Source organism: Mesoplodon densirostris, chromosome 11 (assembly GCF_025265405.1).
Source record: "Mesoplodon densirostris isolate mMesDen1 chromosome 11, mMesDen1 primary haplotype, whole genome shotgun sequence".
NCBI lineage: Eukaryota > Metazoa > Chordata > Mammalia > Artiodactyla > Ziphiidae > Mesoplodon > Mesoplodon densirostris.
Genome location: NC_082671.1, coordinates 77,667,601 through 77,690,597, shown reverse-complemented (window position 1 = coordinate 77,690,597; position 22,997 = coordinate 77,667,601). Strand labels below are relative to the sequence as shown.

General features: G+C 46.7%; 1 protein-coding gene across 4 annotated transcripts in view; it reads left to right on the top strand.

Annotated features, from left to right (window-relative positions):
• The window catches only part of CHST11 (carbohydrate sulfotransferase 11), a 285,840-nt gene extending 270,738 nt beyond the window's left edge, over window positions 1–15,102 (top strand). For all 4 annotated transcript variants that reach the window (XM_060112569.1, XM_060112568.1, XM_060112571.1 and 1 more), the window contains one exon: window positions 12,930–15,102. In XM_060112569.1, coding sequence (XP_059968552.1) covers window positions 12,930–13,784 — 855 coding nt within the window. In that variant the 3' untranslated portion in view covers window positions 13,785–15,102. The remainder of the gene's footprint in view (window positions 1–12,929) is intronic.
• Window positions 15,103–22,997: the final 7,895 nt, after the last annotated feature.

Sequence of the window (22,997 nt, the reverse complement as noted above, 5' to 3'; positions counted from 1 at the left end):
GGCCACCTCAGGCTGGGAGAGGGGTGAGCCGTTGGAGGCTGTACAGTGGCACCCTCCCCCCGCCTCCTGCCAGCAGTGACTTCCGAGGGTCCCAAAGCATCAGTCAGCAGTGCACATTCCATCTGCCCTCCGACTTCTGCTTTCCCAGGAAACCCAGCCTCCCGAGCACGTGGGAGGCACATCCCTCCCTGCCATTGTCCCTGTTCCGGGCCACCATTCATCGGACGCCGGTCCAGCTTGGCAGCAGCATCCCCAGCCCTGTGCACACACACACACACACCCCGCACCCTGTCCAGGCCTCCGGAAGCCTGAACAGCTGATCTGAGATGGAAATGAGCCCCTGCAGCCACACCTGGCCAGGCTGAAAGGGAGCCCTTGGCACCGGCACCCTCAAGTGATCCTGCTTCCTGCTTCCTGGTCTCACCCTTCCCAGCCCCCCACCCCCCACGTCAAAGGCTACTGCAGGCACCCTGAGCCCATTTCCACCCGGCACCAAGCACCCCAGCTGCTTGTCTCTTGGCCTCCGGCCTCTGGGCTGATACTGACCTCTTGCATTGCAGCTGCAGGATCTTTGCCAGAAACCCTCCATGGGGAGATGGGCTGGGGCTGCAGACTTAGGCACCAGGAAGCCCGTGCAGCCTCATCAGCCATTTTGCGGCCTTTAAAATCCCTGTCACCCCCAAGTCATTCATTCATGTATGCATGCATGCATCCATTCGTTCATTCAACAAAGCTTTGAGTGTCTAGTATGTGCCAGGCACCGAGGATATGAGGATGAACACAAAGTAAAAAGTGCCTGCCCTCTTGGAGTCTACATTCTAGAAGGGAGAGACATGCAGAATAAGTAGATTGTGATGAGAGTGTTAGAAGGAGGTATTACAAAGAAGAGTGGGTGGGCAGAGCTGAGGTCCCAGGGGTGCCTCTTAGTAACCACTGTGGTCGTGAGCTTTCCTAATTGCATTCTGAGCTTCTGCAGTCTGGCTTGTTCCACCTGACTCTTTCCCCCCTCAACTGCTTACGGTTCGGTTAACTGAGCAGGGCAGCTGGGTGGGAGGCACCTCGTTACTAGTCCCACTGTCCAGTGCCTGGGTGAGGGCACCAACTGGTGGCCCCCGTGCAGATCCAGCCCAAACAAGTTAAAAAAAATTTTTAAACGCCACTAAAAAAATTAGTTTTTGATTGTAGCTAACATTTGAGAATGCAGATGACACATAAAATCGGGTTTTCTGGCTTCTCTTGAGAATTTGAAACATCCCAAAAGACAAGGTCCCCATTCCCTCACGACAACATGAGCAAGATTTACGTGGCATCTCCCACCTTCAGTGGCTCAGGGACTCCCTGCTGGCTCCAGAGGGCATTTGAGTTTGTGACCGTAACCCAGGTCACCAAATTTAAACCCTGATACAAAAGAAGTACCTTAACCCTCTGCTTGCTTGTTTCTGCCCTCAAAGTACCCAAGGTTAAAACGCAGCTCAGAGCCTTAGCTCACCTGTAGCCGTGTCAGCTGAGCCTGGCTGGGGGGCTGCATCCAGAGGCCAGTTCTGGGCCCTCCATCACCCAGGGTCTCCTGCACCACCACCTCACCTTCCAGGGCTCAAAATGTTTCCCATCCATTGCACCTTTTCCTTCTTCTTTTTGCTTTGGAAAGGTAGGAAAAGCTCCTGTAGAGATTCAGTCCTTATTATTAAACAGGTGATTCCCTAGTGACAAGTTGAAATCCTAAGAAACCAGTTTCCTGAGGCAAGAATATACAATGAGAAAAAGACAGCCTCTTCAGCAAGTGGTGCTGGGAAAGTTGGACGGCCGCATGTAAATCAATGAAGTTAGAACACACCCTCACACCGTGCACAAAAATAAACTCAAACTGACTTAAAGACTTAAACATAAGCTATGATACCATAAAACTCCTAGAAGAGAACATAGACAAAACATTCTGACATAAATCGTACCCATGTTTTCTTAGGTCAGTCTCCCAAGGCAAAAGAAATAAAAGCAAAAATAAACAAATGGGACCTAATCAAACTTACAAGCTTTTGCACAGCAAAGGAAACCATGAACAAAACAAAGAGACAACCTACAGAAAGGGAGAAAATATTCGCCAACGATGTGACCAAGGCCTTCATTTCCAAAATATACAAACAGCTCATACAACTCAACAACAAAAGAACAAACAACCCAATCCAAAAATGGGCAGAAGACCTAAAGAGACATTTCTACAAGGAAGAAATACAGATGGCCAATAGGCACACGAAAAGATGCCCAGCATTGCTAATTATTAGAGAAATGCAACTCAAAACTACAATGAGGTATCACCTCACACCAGTCAGAATGGTCATCATTAAAAAGTCTACAAACAATAAATGCTGGAGAGGGTGTGGAGAAAAGTGAACCCTCTTACACTGTTGGTGGGAATGTAAGTTGGTGCAGCCACTGTGGAAAACAGTATGGAGGTTCCTCAGAAAACTAAAAATAGAACTAGCATATGATGCAGCAATTCCACTTCTGGGCATATATCCAGACAAAACTATAATTCAAAAAGATACATGCACCCCTATGTTCATAGCAGCACTATTCACAATAACCAAGACATGGAAACAACCTAAATGTCCACTGACAGATAATGAATAAATAAGGTGTGGTACATATATACAGCACAATGGAATACTATTCAGCCGTAAAAAAAGAATGAAATAATGCCATTTGCAGCAACATGGATGCAACTAGAGATTATCATACTAAGTGAAATAAGTCAGAAAGAGAAAGACAAATACCATATGGTATCACTTATATGTGGACTCTAAAATGTGACACAAATGAACATATCTATGAAATAGAAACAGAATCAGGGGCATAGAGAACAGACTGGTGGTTGCCAAGGGGGAGGGGGTTGCGGGAGGCATGGAATGGGAGGTTAGGGCTGGCAGATATAAGTTGTTATATATGGGATGGATAAATAACAAGGTCCTACTATATTGTACGGGGTATTATATTCAATATCCTATGATAAACCATAATAGAAAAGAATATTTTAAGAAAGAATGTATATATATATGTGTGTGTGTATATAACTGAATCACTTTGCTGCACAACATAACATAATTAACACTGTAAATCAACTATACTTCAATTCAAAAAAAGAAACCAATTTCCCTGGCAATGCTAATGTCAGTTAATGTGAAATCAATTCTTCCCTAAACCCTTTAAGTTTTGCAACAGGTTCAGACTAGATTGTTTCTTTAAAGGCTCAATGTTTTTCTCCTTTCTTTTCTTTTCTAAACATAAAAGTTTTTAAGCATTACAGAATTCCTAGTGGTTCTCTAAGGACACAGCCAAAGACGTTAGAATTGTGGCCTTCTAGACCTTTGATCTCCGGCCCTACAGGATGGAAAGCCCCTAATTTCAAATCTGAAGACCAGGAAGGTGAAATTTGCCGAAGATCACACACGGGTCATTACTCAAGTCCACTCCATGATTTAGTTTATATAGCTGCTGGCAGTGGAGCCTCTAAGACATGGTTCCCACCTGGGCAGCTTTCGAATCCCCAGGGAGCTGGCCACACCCAAAGCAATCACATCAGATCTCTGGGGTGGGCCCCAGCCCTCAGTGGTCTTTAAAGCTCCCCTGTGAGCTGCCAGGATGGAGACGCGTGGCTCCAGCAGCTGTCCTGGAGACGGTAACTCCCAGGTGGAGCTGCTAGATCCTGGGGGGCTGCACGGTGCAGGGGCTCAGCACAGGCTGCCTGGATTCAAAACCAACCCCAGTTCCTAGCTCCCTGATCTTGAGCAAGTTATTCTCCCTGCGCCTCAGTTTCCTCATTCATAAGTTGGGAACACTAATGATACCTATCCCCTAGACCGTGAGGATTAAAAGTGGCTGGTACATAGTAAGTGCTCAAGAAATGGTAGCTAATATAAATGTGGGCCTCTTTTTTGCTGTGGATGTGGTTTCTTCAGGGATTCCTCATGACTAGCCTTTCTTGTGAGTTTAGGAATTACTGGACCAGAAGGAAATATAATAGAATCATAGCAAACCAGATCCCCAGGTTTTCCTCTCCCTCCTCCAGTTCTGAAATCAGCGAGATGATGGCAGTGCCCCCAAGATGCTCGAAGGGGTCTTGTATTAGGATTTGCAAGTGGAGAACCTGAGGCTGGGCCCAAGCAGGCAGTTGTTAATGACAGATTCTGCCAACCCTACTCTCTTGATGCCTGTACATTTACCCTTTTCTCTGGGTTTCCATTCCTCTGCATCTCCTCCACCCGGGACAGTACAATGGACCAGCTGCTCCTCCTTCAGTTTGGGTCCTTGTGTCTGAAAGAAACTGTAAACACCACAAAAGATGTTGTAATTTAAGGGAAACGTGCTTTCCTTCCTTTTAAGATGAAACGTAGTGAAGTTTTAAAGACTTTTTCAAACAGTCCCTAAATTTGGTACTTCAGCTAATTACAGTTGCCTTTTTTAAATGTCCAAATTAAAAATAGACATCTAAGTGAGAACGCAGGACACAGCCCAGAGCCTCTGGCCATGTTCACGGTTTCCTAGAATCAGCCTTCCTCTGACCTGATTTATACTTCTGGGAGATCAAAGGAAGGTGAGGGGAGTCGAGGTTGCAGCTGGAGGTAGACCTAGGAGTTGCCTGGCAGCAGATGACGAACTTGGCTCTGTGTTCTACAATTAAGAATAGCTTGAACTGGTGAAAGATGTTAGATTACCGTCCTTTCCTCATAGTGTAAAGATGTGGTTCTCAAAGTGTGGTCCTCGGACCAGCAGCATCACCATCACCTGGTGTAATGGGCTGAATTGTGCCCCACCCCCAGTATTCATATACTGGAGTCCCAACCCCCCAGCACCTCAGAACATAACCGTATTTGGAGATAGGGCCTTTAAAGAGGTGACTGAATTAAATCGAGGCCATTAGGGTGGGCCTAATCCAGTAAGACTGGTGTCCTTATAAGAAGAGGAAGAGGACTTCCCTCGTGGTGCAGTGGTTAAGAATCCTCCTGCCAGTGCAGGGGACACAGGTTCAAGCCCTGGTCCAGGGAACATCCCACATGCCGCGGAGCAATTAAGCCCGTGCGCCACAACTACTGAGCCCGCATGCTGCAACTACTGAAGCCTGCACCCTGCAGCGAGAAGCCACCGCAATGAGAAGCCCGCGCACCGCAACAAAGAGTAGCCCCTGCTCGCCACAACTAGAGAAAGCCCACACACAGCAACGAAGACCCAACACAGCCAAAAAATAAATAAATTGATTTTAAAAAAAGAAGAAGAGGGGCCTCCCTGGTGGCGCAGTGGTTGAGAGTCCGCCTGCCGAGGCAGGGGATACGGGTTCGTGCCCCGGTCTGGGAGGATCCCATGTGCCGCGGAGCGGCTGGGCCCGTGGGCCATGGCCGCTGAGCCTGCGCATCCGGAGCCTGTGCTCCGCAACGGGAGAGGCCACAACAGTGAGAGGCCCGCATACCGCAAAAATAAATAAATAAATAAATAAATAAAAATAAATAAAAGGTTATTTATTAAAAAAAAAAAAAAGAAGAAGAAGAGGAAGAGACACCAGGGGTAAAGATGCACAGAGGGTTGACCATGCGAAAAGGCAGCAAGAAGGCAGACATACGCAAGCCAAGGAGAGAGACCGCAGAGGAAACCAACCCTGCCCGCACCTCCAGGACTCTGAGAAAATCCGTTTCTGCTGCTTAAGCCACCCAGTCTGTAGTATTTTGTTATGGCAGCCCTAACAAACTGACAACCTGGGAGCTTGCTAGAAATGCAGATTCTCAGGCCCAGTCCCAGACCTACCGAATTGGCAACTTGGGGTGGATCCAGCAAACTGCGTTTTAACAAGCCCTCCAGGTGATTGCCATGCAAGCTCAAGGTTCAGAACCATTCACATGAGGTATTATTGGTAATACCTGGCAGAGCCAGCCCAGAAGAAGATGACACATGGTCGGAAGTACGGGCCGTTCTGCTGAATATAAACTTTCTTTTAGTAGGTTCTGGAGAAGTCCCACTGGGATCTTTAAGTGGGACGGTGTGTGAAAGTGCTCCGTGAATGCTGAAGGGCCCTGTGGACACAGGTGATAGTGACGCGTGCTACTCGTCTCCCACGAAGAAAGCGACCCTCTGAATAGTCCAGCATGGACACACTGAATCCAAGAATCTCCCTCCTCGACTCAAATTTCTGAGTCCCTAACACTGCGTATATTTTCTGTCCCAAGCAATTGGAATGCTACTTCTTTCTGAGAACAAAAGCAAGGAGACTTAATCCCGTTTCCCCTTTTGTCCCTGCTACAAGGAAGCCCACCACCAAAGAAGATCCTCAGTCACAGCCCTTTTAGTACATTTGTTTTTTCCTCTTTCAGTTTTATGCTACACATATGTCCTTTGTTATGGTCTCTTCAGATACCTTTGAGAAAGGAAAGAAGAGGGGAGAGAAAGGGAGTGAAAAAGGAAAGAGATTGATCTCAAGCTCAGATAATTATCAGAACAACAAGCCCTCTTTGTAAAACTGATACAGCATGGTTGGAGAAGACAGATGTTTTCTCTCCGTGACAAGGGAGCAAGCTGTTCACCAAGGAAATGCTCTTCACTCCCTCCTCTTCCTGGATAGATGTCAAACTGATACTCAGGGAACCTGTGAGTTGCTCAAGAGTTGGGACCATTACAAAAGCTCCTGTGAACCCTGGGGACAAGTGTGGAAGTGACATGACCAGATCTGCATTTTCTTTAAGGTTAGAAATCACTGCTTACCTGATTACAATTTCTAACATGCGGTTGGTCCTAATAACAAAAATGGAGATATCTGCAACAGCCCAGGCCGCCATCCGAAATCTCTCCTGCCCCATCCTGGCCATGATGGTGAAGCATTCTTCTCTTCCCTCTGACCTGTCCAGGGCTCCCCTTAATCCAGGTTTCTTAAACCAAGATACAACGGGTCCACAGATATAGCTCCCAGGGATCTGAGTTCTGAGAATTGTATTAATTTTATATTTTTATTTTGTATTCTTATTTGTATTTTGAAAAAACGTTAAAGCATTTCTGGACTATCAGGGCCACAGCTAGTCCTGCCATGTGAAATTATGGCACATGTGTTCATTGATGGTCTTGGTAGTAACGTGTAACTCAGTTTTTATTGTCTTGGGCTCATTAGAATTGGGCAGAGACAAAAATATATAAATGATGCATTTGGACCAAGTAAAGGTCAAATGATGTTAGAGGGTGCTGGATTTTACAGTAACTAGAAATGAGAGGGCTTCCCTGGTGGCGCAGTGGTTGAGAGTCCGCCTGCTAATGCAGGGGACGCAGGTTCATGCCCCAGTCCGGGAAGATCCCACATGCCGCGGAGTGGCTGGGCCCGTGAGCCATGGCCACTGAGCCTGCGCGTCCAGAGCCTGTGCTCCGCAACGGGAGAGGCCACAGCAGTGAGAGGCCCGCGAACCGCAAAAAAAAAAAAAAAAAAAAAAGAGAAAGCAGCGGGAAAGTTGAGCAGCCACATACAAGAGGAATGCCACACTGCGAAGAGCCTATCCCGGCATAGACAGCAAGTGCCCTGTACGTTTCTAGCAGGGCTTTGGTTCCAGTAAAACATCATCATCCGTCAGGTTAATGTTCACTTGAATGTTTTCATTTGTTTTGGTCTTCTCTACCTAGTTTTATATTTGTGCATATTTTAGTACCATTATACATTAAATAAATTAAATCAACACTAGCCTGACATTGTTTTAAAATAAAAAGTTAAAATATTTTGTTAAAAAAAAAAAATCAACACTAGAGGCCTGGGTGAATTCCTTCCTCTGAGAGAGAATTGAGATTCTGTCTCAGGATTGGGGGTCTGCTTATTCCCTTGGTCTGTGCCCCAAGGCCCTCCTGGGGAAATCGTGCTGCCTCGTTGCAGCAGGTGCACCACTGGCCACCTCAACTGCCGTGGAGGAGGAGGGAATGGAAGAGGAAGAAACCACAAGACCACATTCCAAAGCCCCTTTGAGGTATTTTCTGTCTCTGCAGTTGGATGTAAAATGACGCTGTGGTATCGTTTCCATGTTTCATGGCTCTGTGGTCCTGAGTGCAATATTATCTGACGTGGTACCTCCCTGGGGATTCAAACGGCCAGAAAATTGTCTCCAACTGAAAAAAGCTGGGGGGAAAGATGGAGGACCCCTTGTTTCTCTGCTCCTTTAGCAATTTATTGCCTTCAATACTGTCCAGTAGTGATTCAAATGGACAAAAGGGACGGGCCCTTTTTCCTTCCTAGTCCTATTCCCTTTAGGACAGCTCTGGTTTGGGTTTGGTTTTTTAAGTGGCATGAATGCTCTTCTTAAGGTGATGAATACATCTGCTCAGAAATCGCAAAAGTCAGAGTTTTACCATTCAAACTAAACATTAATTGAACTCCATGACCTAGGGCTGGCCTGCAACGAAATTATAGAGCTGGTGAAATTTGAGATTTCTGGCCTTCTTTCTTGGATTTTTTTTTTCTTCTTTCATGAAGAATGCATAGGAACTTCCCTGGTGGTGCAGTGGTTAAGAATCCACCTGCCAATGCGGGAGACACAGGTTCAAGCCCTGGTCTGGGAAGATCCCAGATGCTGTGAAGCAACTAAGCCCATGTGCCACAACTACTGAGCCTGCGCTCTAGAGCCCGTGCACCGCAACAGGAGAAGCCACGGTAATGAGAAGCCTGCGCCCCGCAACGAAGAGTAGCCCCCGCTCACCGCAACTAGAGAAAGCGCGCTCTCAGCAAGGAAGACCCAACGCAGCCAAAGATGGATTAGTTAATTAATTTAAAAAAGAATGCGTATATGTTAACTGCCTTCAGTGTACCATACCTCCTTGTCCAAATTCTGAACTAGACTTGATCTTATTGTCTAAATGCCAACCCATACTTTTTATTTGATTTAATCAACACCCCTGCAGGGTAGGTGGCACTATTCCCATTTTGCAAATGACAGAACCGAGGCTTAAAAAGTTAAGGGTCTTGCCCAAGCCTAGGTCTTCTGATTGCAAATCTTACCCACTTTCTACTTAGTGCTCTAATACCCTTTCCTTGCTCCTCTATGTAAAAATATCATCTTGGGTTTCCCTGGTGGCACAGTGGTTAAGAGTCCGCCTGCCGATGCAGGGGACATGGGTTCGTGCCCCGGTCCGGGAAGATCCCACATGCTGCGGAGCGGCTGGGCCCGTGAGCCATGGCCGCTGAGCCTGCACGTCCGGAGCCTGTGCTCCGCAACGGGAAAGGCCACAACAGTGAGAGGCCCGCGTACCGCAAAAAAGAAATATATATATATATATATATATATCATCTTATATAATGTTACCCTGTCTTATACATTTATATTTTATAACAATTTGCTCAAAGGTATGGGCTGAAGGCTTGGTTCCTGTATTAGTTCCCTAGGACTGCCTAACAAAGTATCATAAACTCAGTGGCTTAAAATAACAGGAGTTTATTCTCTTACAGCTCCAGAGGCTGGAAGTCTAAAATCATCATGTCAGCAGGGTCACGCGCACACCCTTGCTCGTCCTCCCCTGCTCTGGTCGTTGCTGGCAATCCTCGGCATCTCTTAGCTAGTAGATGCGTCACTCCAGCCTCTGCCTCTGCCGTCACATGGCCTTCTCTATGTGTGTCTCTGTATCCTCTCCTTATATAACGACACTAGTCATTGGACTAGGACCCACCTTAACTCAGTATGACTTCAGTTTAACTAATCGCATCTGCAAAAAAAAAACCCCGTATTTCCAAATAAGGTCGCATTCTGAGGTCCCCCATGAATTTTGGGGGATCCCTATTACAGCCTCTATTAAAGAACGTTCTGACATCTATGAACAATTGGGAAATTTCTTTAGCTACAGAGGGGCCTTCCCCCTTTCCTGTCAAGTTTCCCTGAAGAGATTATTAACGGATTCATTCATTCACTGAACAAATACTTAGTGACCGTCTACTGTATGACTGGCACTTTTGCAAGCACTGGAGCTACAGCCCTGGAAAGACAAAGTTCACACTTCATGGTACTTGCATTCAACAGGGAGAAACTTTTGCCAGTGTGGTATGAAGGTGTGGCCACAAAGGGCAGGAACTACAGGGCTTCACAATAGGCTCCAGAACTGGCTCATCTTCCCTTCTAACACATTCTGCTAGTCTGAGCAAGTCACAGCCAGCCAGAGTCAAGGGGCTAGAGAAATAGACTCGACTTCTTGAAGGGAAGAGTGACAGTGTAGGATTGTAAAGGGGAACAACCATCGCGAGGGCAGTGACAACTCCTTCGAGATTTCCCCCAGTTGCTTATGAGACCAAAGTAGCAAGAGAATCTCCTGTTTGCTCATGGAATTTTCAGAACATTAGCAGTCTGTCTTGGTTTGCTTCCTTCCCTTGAGTGTGGAAATTTCCAGTGGTGAGAGCATCTACTTCAGAGAATTGCTGGGACGATTAAAGATAATGTATTTAAATAACCTGACGGCGTGAAGGTGCCTGACACAGAGTAGTAGCTCCCCCAGCTGTCTGTTGTCGTCTCATACCGGTTCATGATCACCATCGCCGTCAGCGTTGTGGGAACCATGAGAGAAGACAGACACAGAGCCCTAAAGCAGGATGTAATATAATGACTTCTCTCCAGTGGCCACCAGGATATCCCTCAGGTCCCCCATAAACTCATCAGTGTTCCTAACTTAAGCCCATCCCAATTGCCCTGTGCACATTCTAGAATTAACTGTACAGACCGTGGTTCAGAGTTGGAAACACAAGGCCAGCTTCTTGGGTCCCACCCAGGCCCTTGGCTCTACTGACTTCCCTGTGCAGGTGGTTTTAGGGGCGGGGGGATTCCACTGATCCCTCTGCATTCCCTACTCTAGACCACCCGCAGTCCAGCCTGGAGAGGGCGGTGGCTCTATGGCTTTGGGTCCCTGTGAATCAAGTGGTCGCCTGACTTGAGAAAACCAAGCATGAAATAGACAGGGCAATTATGCTGTAAAGGACGCTCAGTGGGGAGGGTGTTTAGAGGAGGGAATGATTCTTCCACTTGTGTGGCAGGGGAGTGTGTTGGGCCTTCATGGATTATCCAGTTTATACCAGCAGAAAGGGAGAGGGAAGAATCCCAGATAGGAGTGGCTGGGCCCAACAGGGAAAGATTGAATCATTTGCTTCTTTGGAGCTCCCTTCAGTTCTAAAAGGGGGAGGAACGGGAACGAGGTGGGAAAAGTAGGTTGGTGCTGGACTGTGAAGGACCTCAGGAGACGAGTGTAAGGATGGGGACCCCATTCATTCCGGGGTCAGGGATGCAACCATGTCCTCTGCAGCCCCAGAGTGGCTATTCCATAGCCCTGGTGCCCCAGTCTGTCTATAACTTTAATCATAATATTAGTATCTTTGATATTTAAAAGAAGACCCATACATCTGAAACTAACACAACATTATAAATCAACTATACTCCGATATAAAAGAAAAAATTAAATTAAAAAGAGCACATTACACATTCAGAGGGTAGAGGGAGGCATGGCCTTAAGCCAAACAACAGTAGGGTGTCACCACTCCATTGAAAGTCTCTGAGTCTCTGGGGTTGGAGACCAAGACGGCAGCACACCAGGGCAGTGTGGTCTCATGGTGCCTATTCTAGGTGGACTGTGAGAACTGGTTCAGATTGGGGGTGAATGGCCTTTAGGGGAGAAACCTTTGCTCCTAGAGTTCAGAGGAGCACACAGATTTTCCCTTTGGCCCCTACTGAGGCCGCCAGCTCTCTGGTCTGGTGCCTCTTAGGCTGTGAGCCCTTTAGGAAAGGGTTATATCTCCCAGGGGTGCTGGGCAGAGTGCCTTGTACTTTATGAGGTCTGGACACATGTTTGAATGGATGGATCAGTGGACGAATATGGCGGAGAGGAAAAGCTCAAAGATAATAAATGTAAATACCCATATATTACGGTTCCAAGTGATAGATAACCCAGACCTAAACTGCCTTTTGCACCAAAGCAACTGTATTGACTAATGCAACAAAAGCCCAGAAGCTGGGGGTCTGGTTTCAACAACATATGGAGCTAGGTATTCAGATGATGTCACTGGGAATACATCCCCTTGTCTTTCTGCTCATCCTTCCTCTGTTCCCTTCATCCCCAGTCTGGTTCTCCCTGCATGGTGGCCCTCCTCCCTGACCCCAAGCTCCAGGGTGCATTCTCTCAGCTCAGCAGCTTGAGAGGAAAGGGAGCTGAGAATGAAGGAAAGCAGGTTCCCAGGTGAAAATCAAGGCACCGGTACTGAGGAAGCAAAAAGCAACAGATGTCCACAGTGATAGGCTTGTAGAAAAACTGGATCCCCTTGCTTTGAAATAGATCAATCAAATGCCAGAACTCCATGCTTTCTTCCTGCTTTAATCAAGAAGACTGGAGGACTGGACATCAGATTAGAGCGGAAAGTGGGCAGCTTTGGTTGCCAGGCAGACCTGAGTTTGAATACTGACTCTCGCTGTGTGATCTCAAGCTAGTAACGTAACATCTCTGAGCCTCAGTTCCCTTTTCTTTCCAGCTGGACTGTCAGCTCCATAAGGGCAGTTACCTTGTTGCACTTTTTCATTCCTGCACCCCCAGCGCCTAGCAGCATGCTACCTGGCACAGTGGCAGGTATTTGGTATTGTTAAATGAATCAGTAACGGTTCAAGTTTGTTGTACAGAGAAAAGAAAAACTGTATACATGAAGCTCTAATAAAATGTCTGGCACGTAGAGGGCGATGGGTAAGTTACAGAGTTGGTCATTATCATTACTCTCCAAAGGAAGCATGGTGGAACACAGAACCAAAAGAGTCCCGACAGCTGATGGAGAATTGGAAAGGGAGGCAGGCCATTTAGGTTGTCAGTGGCTGCCTTGGTGGCCCGCATTGGCCATCATGTTGTGGATGTGGCCCAGTGTAAACATCCCACACAAGTACTGAGTCCGTATTCTTCTTGTGTCCCCTCTGCAGCTGGAGCTCTCCAACACGGCCATCCTGCACCAGATGCGACGCGACCAGGTCACAGACACGTGCCGGGCCAACAGCGCCGCGAGCCGCAAGCGGCGGGTGCTGACCCCCAACGACCTGAAGCACCTGGTGGTGGATGAGGACCACGAGCTCATCTACTGCTACGTGCCCAAGGTGGCGTGCACCAACTGGAAACGGCTTATGATGGTCCTGACCGGGCGTGGCAAATACAGCGACCCCATGGAGATCCCAGCCAACGAGGCGCACGTCTCGGCCAACCTGAAGACCCTGAACCAGTACAGCATCCCCGAGATCAACCACCGCTTGAAAAGCTACATGAAGTTCCTGTTCGTGCGGGAGCCCTTCGAGAGGCTGGTGTCCGCCTACCGGAACAAGTTCACGCAGAAGTACAACACCTCCTTCCACAAGCGCTACGGCACCAAGATCATCAGGCGGCAGCGCAAGAACGCCACGCAGGAGGCCCTGCGCAAGGGCGACGACGTCAAGTTCGAGGAGTTCGTGGCCTATCTCATAGACCCACACACCCAGCGCGAGGAGCCCTTCAACGAACACTGGCAGACCGTCTACTCCCTCTGCCACCCGTGCTACATCCACTATGACCTCGTGGGCAAGTACGAGACGCTGGAGGAGGATTCCAATTACGTCCTGCAGCTGGCGGGCGTGGGCAGCTACCTGAAGTTCCCCACCTACGCCAAGTCCACCAGAACTACTGATGAAATGACCACAGAGTTCTTCCAGAACATCAGCTCAGAGCACCAGACGCAGCTGTACGAAGTCTACAAACTCGATTTTTTAATGTTCAATTACTCAGTGCCAAGCTACCTGAAATTGGAATGAAGGGTGGAGGTGGGGAGAGGGGCGAGAATCGTGCTTTTTAATTTAAGATTTTTATTTGTCAAAAGAATTCTATGGATATTGGGTTATTTTGTAAATTAATATTTCTTTGGGGATGATGCTGCGAGCAGCATAGTGAGAATTATTTAAAATCCTTAGTAGGGAAGGACGGCTGTCTTTGCAGGGGACTAGGATGGGTGTCCTTGTTTTTTAGACATGAATCCCCCAACACTGTTTCAGAGGTTTCTTTGTGTTCTGGTGAATTCCATGAATTGTGCATCCCATAAGTTCTAATTAATGTTATTTATAGTTATTTAAACATGGTCTCTGTATAGGTTTCTTTGTGTGGCAGCAAGATTCTAACGTCTTTGCAGAAGAAATCTATGTTTCATTCTGTGCTTGCAGCAGCTCGTGCAGGGGCATGAATGTTCTCCTTATTAACCGCTCAGAGAGTCACTGTGATAACAACCATTGTGCTGTCTGTTGATACCACCATTCTTGAAATTCTGCTAGAAATAAATAGAAAGAGGCACCTTTGCAAGAGACTGATTCCGAACTGATTTCAGTCGACCCAAACGTTCCTCACACGAAAGAAAAGTGATTTTTTTTTAACCCAAGGAGAGAGCTGATGATTGTAGTGCTTTTTTTTCCCCACCAGACGTAGCAATCTGGTAGAATAGGCTTTTCTACAGAATTGTTTAACTGGCAGTGCCAGTTGTGATGAAGGTGAAGTGGCTGGTGCTTTACATTCAACAAGTATTTATTAAGCAACTACTATGTGCTAGGCCTAATTCCAGACCCTGCGGATAGAGCATTAAACAAAACCAATAGTCTTGGCCCTCAAGAAGTTTTACGTGGACGCAGAGTATCCAGCTTGACAGTTTGCAAACCCGATATTCATGGACATAACATGAGGTTTGGACTATTCACGAACAACCCCAGAATGTTCAGGATCCCTATAAATTTGCATTTTTCTATGGCCCAAATTTGAAAACCATGTGCTTGGAACAGGCCACTTAACTTGGTGAGTAATCCAAGCTCATTGCCCAACGTAAGAGATGACAAAAATGTTTCCTGTCATGTGCCCACTCCAATTTATTGGTAGTATCTATCTGCCTTTAAGCCCCAGAACAGATTTGCCAGGCACAGCATGGAAGAGTGCTGTGATTGATTGGTGATGCCTGCCTTGGGTGAGGGAAAGGGAATATTCGCCAACCGTCTCCTCCTGTCATTTCCAGCCCAGCTTTAAGGTCTCCACCTAGAAGTGTTGTTTTCTACTCTTTGCCATGTAAAAGATTAAAATTTTGTGGCAGGACTCAGACCTGGCATTTCTACTCCTTGTGAAGGTCAGAGGCGGACTATCTGTACACATGCATATCCGCTCCTCCAAAGGCCAAGAAACCATCAGCGCCTTTGCAACCACCAGCAATGAGCAGCAGGGATAGCCTTCTGTGATGGTAACCCACGCCCTTTTCCTCTGGAAGGCTGGAAACATTCCATTCCCTGTTCCTTGCTAATTAACGTCTGCACATGCTTCTTATTTCCGATGCCTCCGCTCTGAAGTTTGAGCCACATCCCTCTTACAGCTAGTGAATGAGTTGGTAGCAGATACTGTATATAATAATAATAGTTCTAATAATAGGGGGTGGGGTGGGATGGGGTGTGGGTAAGTTTTGCTTTTTGTTTTTGATGCAGTGTATAGCACAGAGGGTAGAAGAATATTCTAAACGAACAAAAAATGAATAATTTATTCACAGAAGCTATTAAAATTGTATTGTAACGCTCACAGCCAGCTCAGTGAGCAGCAGCTGCCATGTCTCACGGAGGAAATTATTTTATTGAATGTGAGTGAGGTGTGCACTGGAGAGAGTGGCCGAAGCTATTTATAAGATGTTGTGTACCTTCTCCTCTCTCCTTTGCGAAGGGCACAGCAGCTGTACCCTTGACGAATAGAGATTTATGCAATGTGTTTTACCAAGTAGAGTGACAGACTTCAGCTGTCCTTGGAATTATTCCTGGACCCTGTTTCCAGGCAGGGGACACTGTCCTCAGAAACAAACTTCTGCTAATGAAAGAGGTTTCTGGCATTTCCTGATAATGTGCTTCAGAGAACACAGGTTCTCCCCAGACACAAGTTGGTGTGATGCAAAATAAGGGCTTTGTAGTCAAATATCCTTGGGAAACAAAGCGAAGTCCATTTCCTTTCTGCAGGACTTTTCAGAGCCTTGAATGTGTGCTGTGCCTTGTGAATTCCCAAGAGCATCACTGATGGAGTCGGTGGCATTTCCTGGCCTTCTTTGAGCGGGATACTCTATTTTGCAGACCATCTCAGAGAGCTAGCGTTCCACTGAATATTCTTTGGCTAGGTTGCTTTAGCACATCTGAGGTCTTCAAGGATAAAAAACTGCTTCCCTGACATCCCGCTTCCAAAAACAAAACAAAACAACAATAAAACAGCACCACAGTCTCCACCCGGTTTATAGCAACGAAGGGACTTTATCAAATGAATTCAACTTTTGCTTAAGTGCAATGGTTCTAATCCTGGATATTACATGGGCCACGATTCCCTCCCTCCCAGAGGGAGTGCCGGAAGAGTCTTGGGCGGTGCTGACAGAAGGAGGGATGGGGGAGGGGCACAAAGCCTCAGCTGGTCCCCCTAGTGCTGGAGCCTAAGGTTACTCAGTGCAAGCCAAGAGAGCTCAACCCTTGCTGAATGCTCCTTTGATTCTATAGTTTGGAATTGTTCAGTGTTCTTTTAGTACTTTAAGTGGAAATTCACGTGGATTTCCCGCGTTTTGCGTTTCCACATCTCATGCGTCTTTGATCCGCTGTGATGCCTTCATTCGTCTTCTCGCTCTAGTGGGAAAGGGTGTCCTTCAGGGGACGATACTGCGGTATGGTTCGGCAGCGAAGGGCTCTTTCTCCTCGTGTTTTGTGTTCATATTTTATTTTCTAATGGCATAAAAACTTTTTTAAAAAAAATCAATTCCACTGTTTTTGCAGAATGTAGAAAATACTCTGTGTCCTTGGTGAAAAAGAATCCATGGGTGAAAACGTGCCTGGGAAACAAAAGTTCTTGGTTCTTTCGTTCCTTTTCCTTTTTTTAAAGAAGACTGTTTGAAAACGCTTTCTATTGCACGCTTAGCTGGAGAAAAGTACAGGCAGGTGTTCCATCTCCGAGCCACTTTTCAGAGGTGCTGCTGTGTTTTCAAAACCAGGTACAGAGTTGTATTTACAAGGACATGCCTGCTTAACCTGTCCCTTTGGTTGGAAAACTGTAGAATATTAGCCACGGGGTTTGAATTCCTGCAGCTGCTTCAGCCCCTCCCCCTCCCTGCCTCCCCAGCGGGTCTGGGAAGAACGGCACTCTGCTGACCTGTTGGTGTCTCAGAGGGGACCTTGCTTCCCACCTGTCCACCAGGTGAGTTTCACTGTCCTGCCTGTTCAGCTGTATGGCACAGGACAGCAGCGGACAGTGGAAACTTCGGTCCGACCGGTGTCCTGGCGGCAAAGGCATGGAAGCACCAGGGTCTGATCCCTACTGGTAGAAAATTCCCAGAACAAAAGCGAGTCCTTAGCATCCTTAGCTGGTGGGGTCTGGACCAGTGCTGAGGTAGTGATTGCAAAAGTCCCTGTTCTAACCTGGCCAGAAGCCGAGGGACTCTGACCCTGATGGGTGGGGCTCAGAGCAGATCTCTCACAGCCTGACCGTCCCCTACACACACACACACACACACACACACACACGCACGCACGCACGCACGCACGCAATCTGAGCTGCCCCGTTCTGTGCGATCCTGGGGACCAGAATCTCTTGCCCACTCATGTCAGCAGGACTGACCTCATCACTCCCCCAAAGTTCCCTCAACCAGTATTTCCTCCAGCCTTTTCCATCACAACCAACTGGACCCTATGAACAGGCAGCAGGATCTTCTACAACCAGCTTGACCTTCGGCCGTTAACAGGCGAATTTCAGTCTGTTACCCTTTGTCAGGTACAGAAGGGGCTTCCCGTACTATTTTCTTAGGAGCGTGCTCAGTATGGCATATGGACATATAATTTAACATCTTTGTGGAGTATGACTTTCTTTTTTTACATATTTGTGTGCAGTAGAGGGCCTGTTGTAGAAAACTCTCCCTGTATCTTACTGTACTGTTCAAGAAAGCTGAATTCCACATTGCCAACAAAAGCGTGAAAATGTTCATGAACCTTCCTCCAGGAAAAGCCATTCAAGCCTGATTATTTTTCTAAGTAACTTCAATTAAATTGAAGAAAGAAAAGAAGCTTTTCTCTGTGTATGGTTTGTTCACGGCTCACTGACAAAGGACTGCAGGGGTGGGCTGGGCTGGGCTGTGTCCCTTAGCATGTGCGGGGCCCTGCTCACGTGTATCAGAGGATGGAGTGGGAGAGACGCACATGCAGACCCCCATCGCAGTCTTGGCCGTGGCAAAGACCTCCATAGAGCCGAGCCCTTTCTGTTTAGTGGATGAATAGAAGCTTTCTTCATTCCTGTTTTGTTTGTAAATTCTTTGTAAAGCGATGCGTTAGAACGCCCACCCTGATCATGTAGGCTACCACCCCCATGAAAAATAAGGAAACAGGCCCTGAAAGGCTAAAGGGCGTTGGTGGCAGAACCGGTATTCAAACTTAGGTTGATGTGCCTTCAGAGCTGTGGCACTCGACGACACGCCTCTCTTAAGTGCCTGTCTTTGGTTCCGAAGTTGTAGACCTGCCCTTCCAAGCCCCGATTTTCCGATTCCGAATCCATTCCTTTTCTGATGTCGTATATAGCTTCTTCCGGTTCCACTGAGGGACATTTTTAGCTTTATTGATAAGAACTATTTATTTATTTGTCAAAGAAGAAATCATCTCAAAGTTGTACCTCTATATTATTGTACCCTAATTTTTAAAAATGTATTACGTAAACATTTTGACCTGAGAATCCTGAATTCGAAGCTATGTCTCATTTTTCAACCGTGCCGGATATGGTATCTAATATGTCCACTCACCAGATGGTTCTCACCACCAGTGGCCTGGCTCCCACCCATTCCTGGTGTCATTACCGTCCTTGCTCTGGTCCCCTCTGGTTGGGAAACGGCCAGACCATGGAGCTTAGTTTTCTGAAATGGATGGGAAATGTGCTTTTTTTTTTTTTTTTTTGCGGTACGCGGGCCTCTCACTGCTGTGGCCTCTCCCGTTGCAGAGCACAGGCTCCGCACACGCAGGCTCAGCGGCCATGGCTCACGGGCCTAGCCGCTCTGCGGCACGTGGGATCTTCCCGGACCGGGGCACGAACCCGTATCCCCTGCATCGGCAGGCAGACTCTCAACCACTGCGCCACCAGGGAGGCCCAATGTGCTTACTTTTTAATGTGGTGAGTGGCCGTGACTGTTAAGGCCTGTCCCTGTCTCACGTGGGACACTAAGTGCACTAAACGTCAGTGGGAAGCCAGGCTGGATGAGGACCCCCCCAGTCTTAGTTTACTGCCCATGGAGTAAGACTGAAATGCCCTCTTGTCAGTGGTCAGCTAATCTTTAGTTCTCATGGTGCCCCAGGTACCCTCTGGCTAACGCTGCAGAAGCTACAGAAACCAAGGGGCCTGTGGCCCAGAACACTGCCAGGGCCAGAGGTTATTACGGATCCACCACCAAGCGAACAAAAATAGTGTCAGGAAGAATCATGAGTATCCAATGCCCAAGTATCCTTTCTTAAGAAGAGCACCCCTTTCTCAAGTCATGTCTTTCCTACATTTTGGTGTTCAAATAACTTTTATAACGGTAGATATGACGTGATATTAGAAAATACTGGCAATTTTATGTCAGCCCCCAAAGTCATTTCAAATATTTTCTCAGAAAGTTATGATATCCAAAAAGACCAGGAACCATTAGCCAAGAATGCATTTGAGGGGGCAGACACCTGAGAGAGCTTAGTGGAGAGCAGCACTCTGGGGAAATCCTTCCTGGGGACAATTCTGAGCTGTGCACAGCTGGTTCCCAGACTCCTGCTGGTACACCGTGGGTCCCTGGGGTCCTGGGATGACTTACAAGAAGTTGAAGACTGATCTGGTCTACATTCACCTGTAGGGAGTTTATCAGATATCTTGGGTCTGGGGTGATGGACATTTCCAGTATAATACAAAAAAGGGACATTCTAGCAAGACTAACGTGAGGAAAAAACCCAACCAAACAACCAACCTTTTCCCTGGTCCACAATCCTCTCCTAGAGCCAGCCTCATCCGAATATCATAACCACCTAGAGATAGAAGAGTCAGAATGGAAGCAGCCTGCTGGTTCTGAACATGGGGCTGGCTGAGAACTGTTCACAAACACAGTGCCTCAGTCTCTTTCTCTTTGAAACAAGAAAAACAGCAACTTCTGAATTATGCCGAAGTTGAGATAAATAAGAACCCCTGAGGTTGCTAGCCCCAGTTCATCCATCAAGGAGTTGTTTATAATCTAGAGGTAATCACATCCTGTTTGGGCCTGTTTCCTTCCTCATCTGTAAAATGACAAAACTGAGCTATATCTGTGGTTTTTCAGTTTTTTTGGGGAAAAAAAATCCTCAAAACTTTGTTGTGTGCTAAACACTCATATGTAAAACAGATGAAACAGAGATACCGTGATTGAATAGTTTGAGGCCCAGCTGAGCCACTCCTTTTCTGTAAGATGCCTGTGGACCTCCAGGGAACCCTAGGATTCTAAGGAACACAGTTTGAGAACCACAAAGTTAGATGACCTCATCCTTTCCAGTGTTGACATTCTCTAATGATCTACCCAAATCCTCCTCTGTGGCTCTTTGTGGCTTTCCGCCAAAGAGGTCAGTGAGCAATTAGACGGTACCATGGAAGTAAAAACTGTTTCAAAAAGGGAGTTAAGGCAACAGCATTGAAATGAGATTAAGATGGAAGAAATAAGGGAAAAGAAAAATAGAAAGGTAGAAGCAGCTGCAGGAAAGAAATAGCTCACACCCAGATTTAAGATGGGGAACCAAAGTTTACACTCCTCTTTTTCAATGATCTACCAAGAAAACACTGGCTCCAAATTCCTACAAATCTCCACTAATTTGAAATACAAGACACTGGAATGAAAAACAGTCTATTAATCTGCTTTTTATTTTTCAATGTTTGTTTTTAAAAATAATAGAGAGTCACGTTACGGGAGAATAGCAAGGGCTTCAGATTTCATGTTGGTTTGGAAAAGCCAGCAGCTAGAGAAAGAGATTTTTTTTGTGGCTGCATCCAGCCTTGGACCTGTACCTGATAGACTAAGCCAGACACAACTTTGTGCCTGGAACCAAACTGGCAGCAGGATGAAGGAAAAATTTCTAAAGAAGAAATGAAGGAGGAGGGAGGACCTCTGACTGTAGGAATGATGCCTGTAGGCTGAGTTTCTCTGTACAACGAGCACAGACTCAGCTGCGGGTGTCTTGGAACTGTTGGCTTTTCATGTAGTCTTTTCCAAAAATATGTAGCTTCATAAACGAAGTTGACCACAAAAGTGGCTAAATTTTATTAATTTATATAGTTTATTGTATGACTTGTAATGCATTAAATGTCTCCATTTAATCCTCAGAACAACCAGCAAGGTAGATACTTTTTTGTTTTGTTTTAAGATAGTTTTTTTTTTCATTGAAGTATAGTTGATTTACAATCTTGTGTTAGTTTCTGGTGTACATAGGTAGATACTTTTATTCTTTTTACAGATAAGGAAGCAGACGGATCCTTTAAATGACTTGCCCCAAATTACTCATCTAATAAGTGGCAGAGCCAGGATTCAAACCCAGGTCTGGTTGACTCCCTAGCCCACTGGAATTAGTAACACCAATGGGCCAACAGGGGAGGGGGCCAAATTCTGGGGATGATACTGCTACAAGCAGCCATTAATGAAGAGACATTACAACTCTGGCCAAAGCGCAAAATCTGATTAAATACAAGCAAAGGGAGGATAAAACAAAAGAGCTGGAAGACTAAAAGGGTAAGCTTCAGACTAAAATAGTCACAGAAAACTAGACGAGCTACCCAGATAACTTAAGTTTCTGCCAGTGTTCTTGACGGGAACAGCTCAATCCCCTCCTGTTTCGCCATTCCTCTTGCACCACTAGTCACACTCACAACACTTCTGACACCAGATGTGTGTGGGTTTCCCCACAGCAAGCCATTCCCTGTGACACCAGCGGGTGTCCTATGATTTCACTCAATTCTGACACCATCTGCCTGGAGATAACATCAGATCCCACAGGTTAAGGCCTCACTCCTACAAGACTGCTCACCCACCACTCCAAGTCCAATCCCAAGTCCAGGCTGTCACTTGTGCTTCTGACAGACCAGCTATAAATCAGAGGTTCCCACCACCCCTTCCTCAGGTTCAATTAATTGGCCAAAGTGGCTCACAAAACTCAAGAAAACAGGTTCCCTATTGTTTATAAGTTTCTCATAAAAGGATACGATAAAAGATACAGATGAACATCTAGATGGAGGAGATGTATAGGGCAAGGTATGGGAAGGGGCTCGGAGCTTCCACGGCCTCTCTGGCCGCTCTCCCAGCACCTCCACGTGTTCACCTACCCAGAAGCTCTCCCAGCTCCACACTTTGGAAATTTTTATGGAGGCTTCATCACGTAGGCACAATCAATCATTAACTCCATTTCTAGCTCCTTTCCCCTCTCTAGAAAACAAGGGATGGGGCTGAAAATCCCAAGCTTCTAACCGTGGTCTTTCTGGGGACCAGTGCCCCCACCAAGAGTCACCTCATTAGAACGAAGGACACTGCTATCACCCAGGAAATTGCAAGGGATTTAGGAGCTCTGTGTCAGGAACCTGGGTCAAAGACCAACTATTAGGGCTCCCCTGGTGGAGCAGTGGTTGAGAGTCCACCTGCCGATGCAGGGGACACGGGTTCATGCCCCAGTCCGGGAAGGTGAGCCATGGCCGCTGAGCCTGCACGTCCAGAGCCTGTGCTCCGCAACGGGAGAGGCCACAACAGTGAGAGGCCCGCGTACCGCAAAAAAAAAAAAAAAAAAAAAAAAAAAAAAGACCAACTATTAGAATAAAAGATACTCCTAGTGCTCTGATCACTTAGCAATGCCAAATGTTTCAGGAGCTCTGTGCCAGCAATTGGGGCAGAGACCCATATTTATATTCTCTATTGTCTGTATCTTACCAGAATGCTAAACCAATTATCGACAAATCTGGACAAATTTTTTAGAAAGTTTGGACTT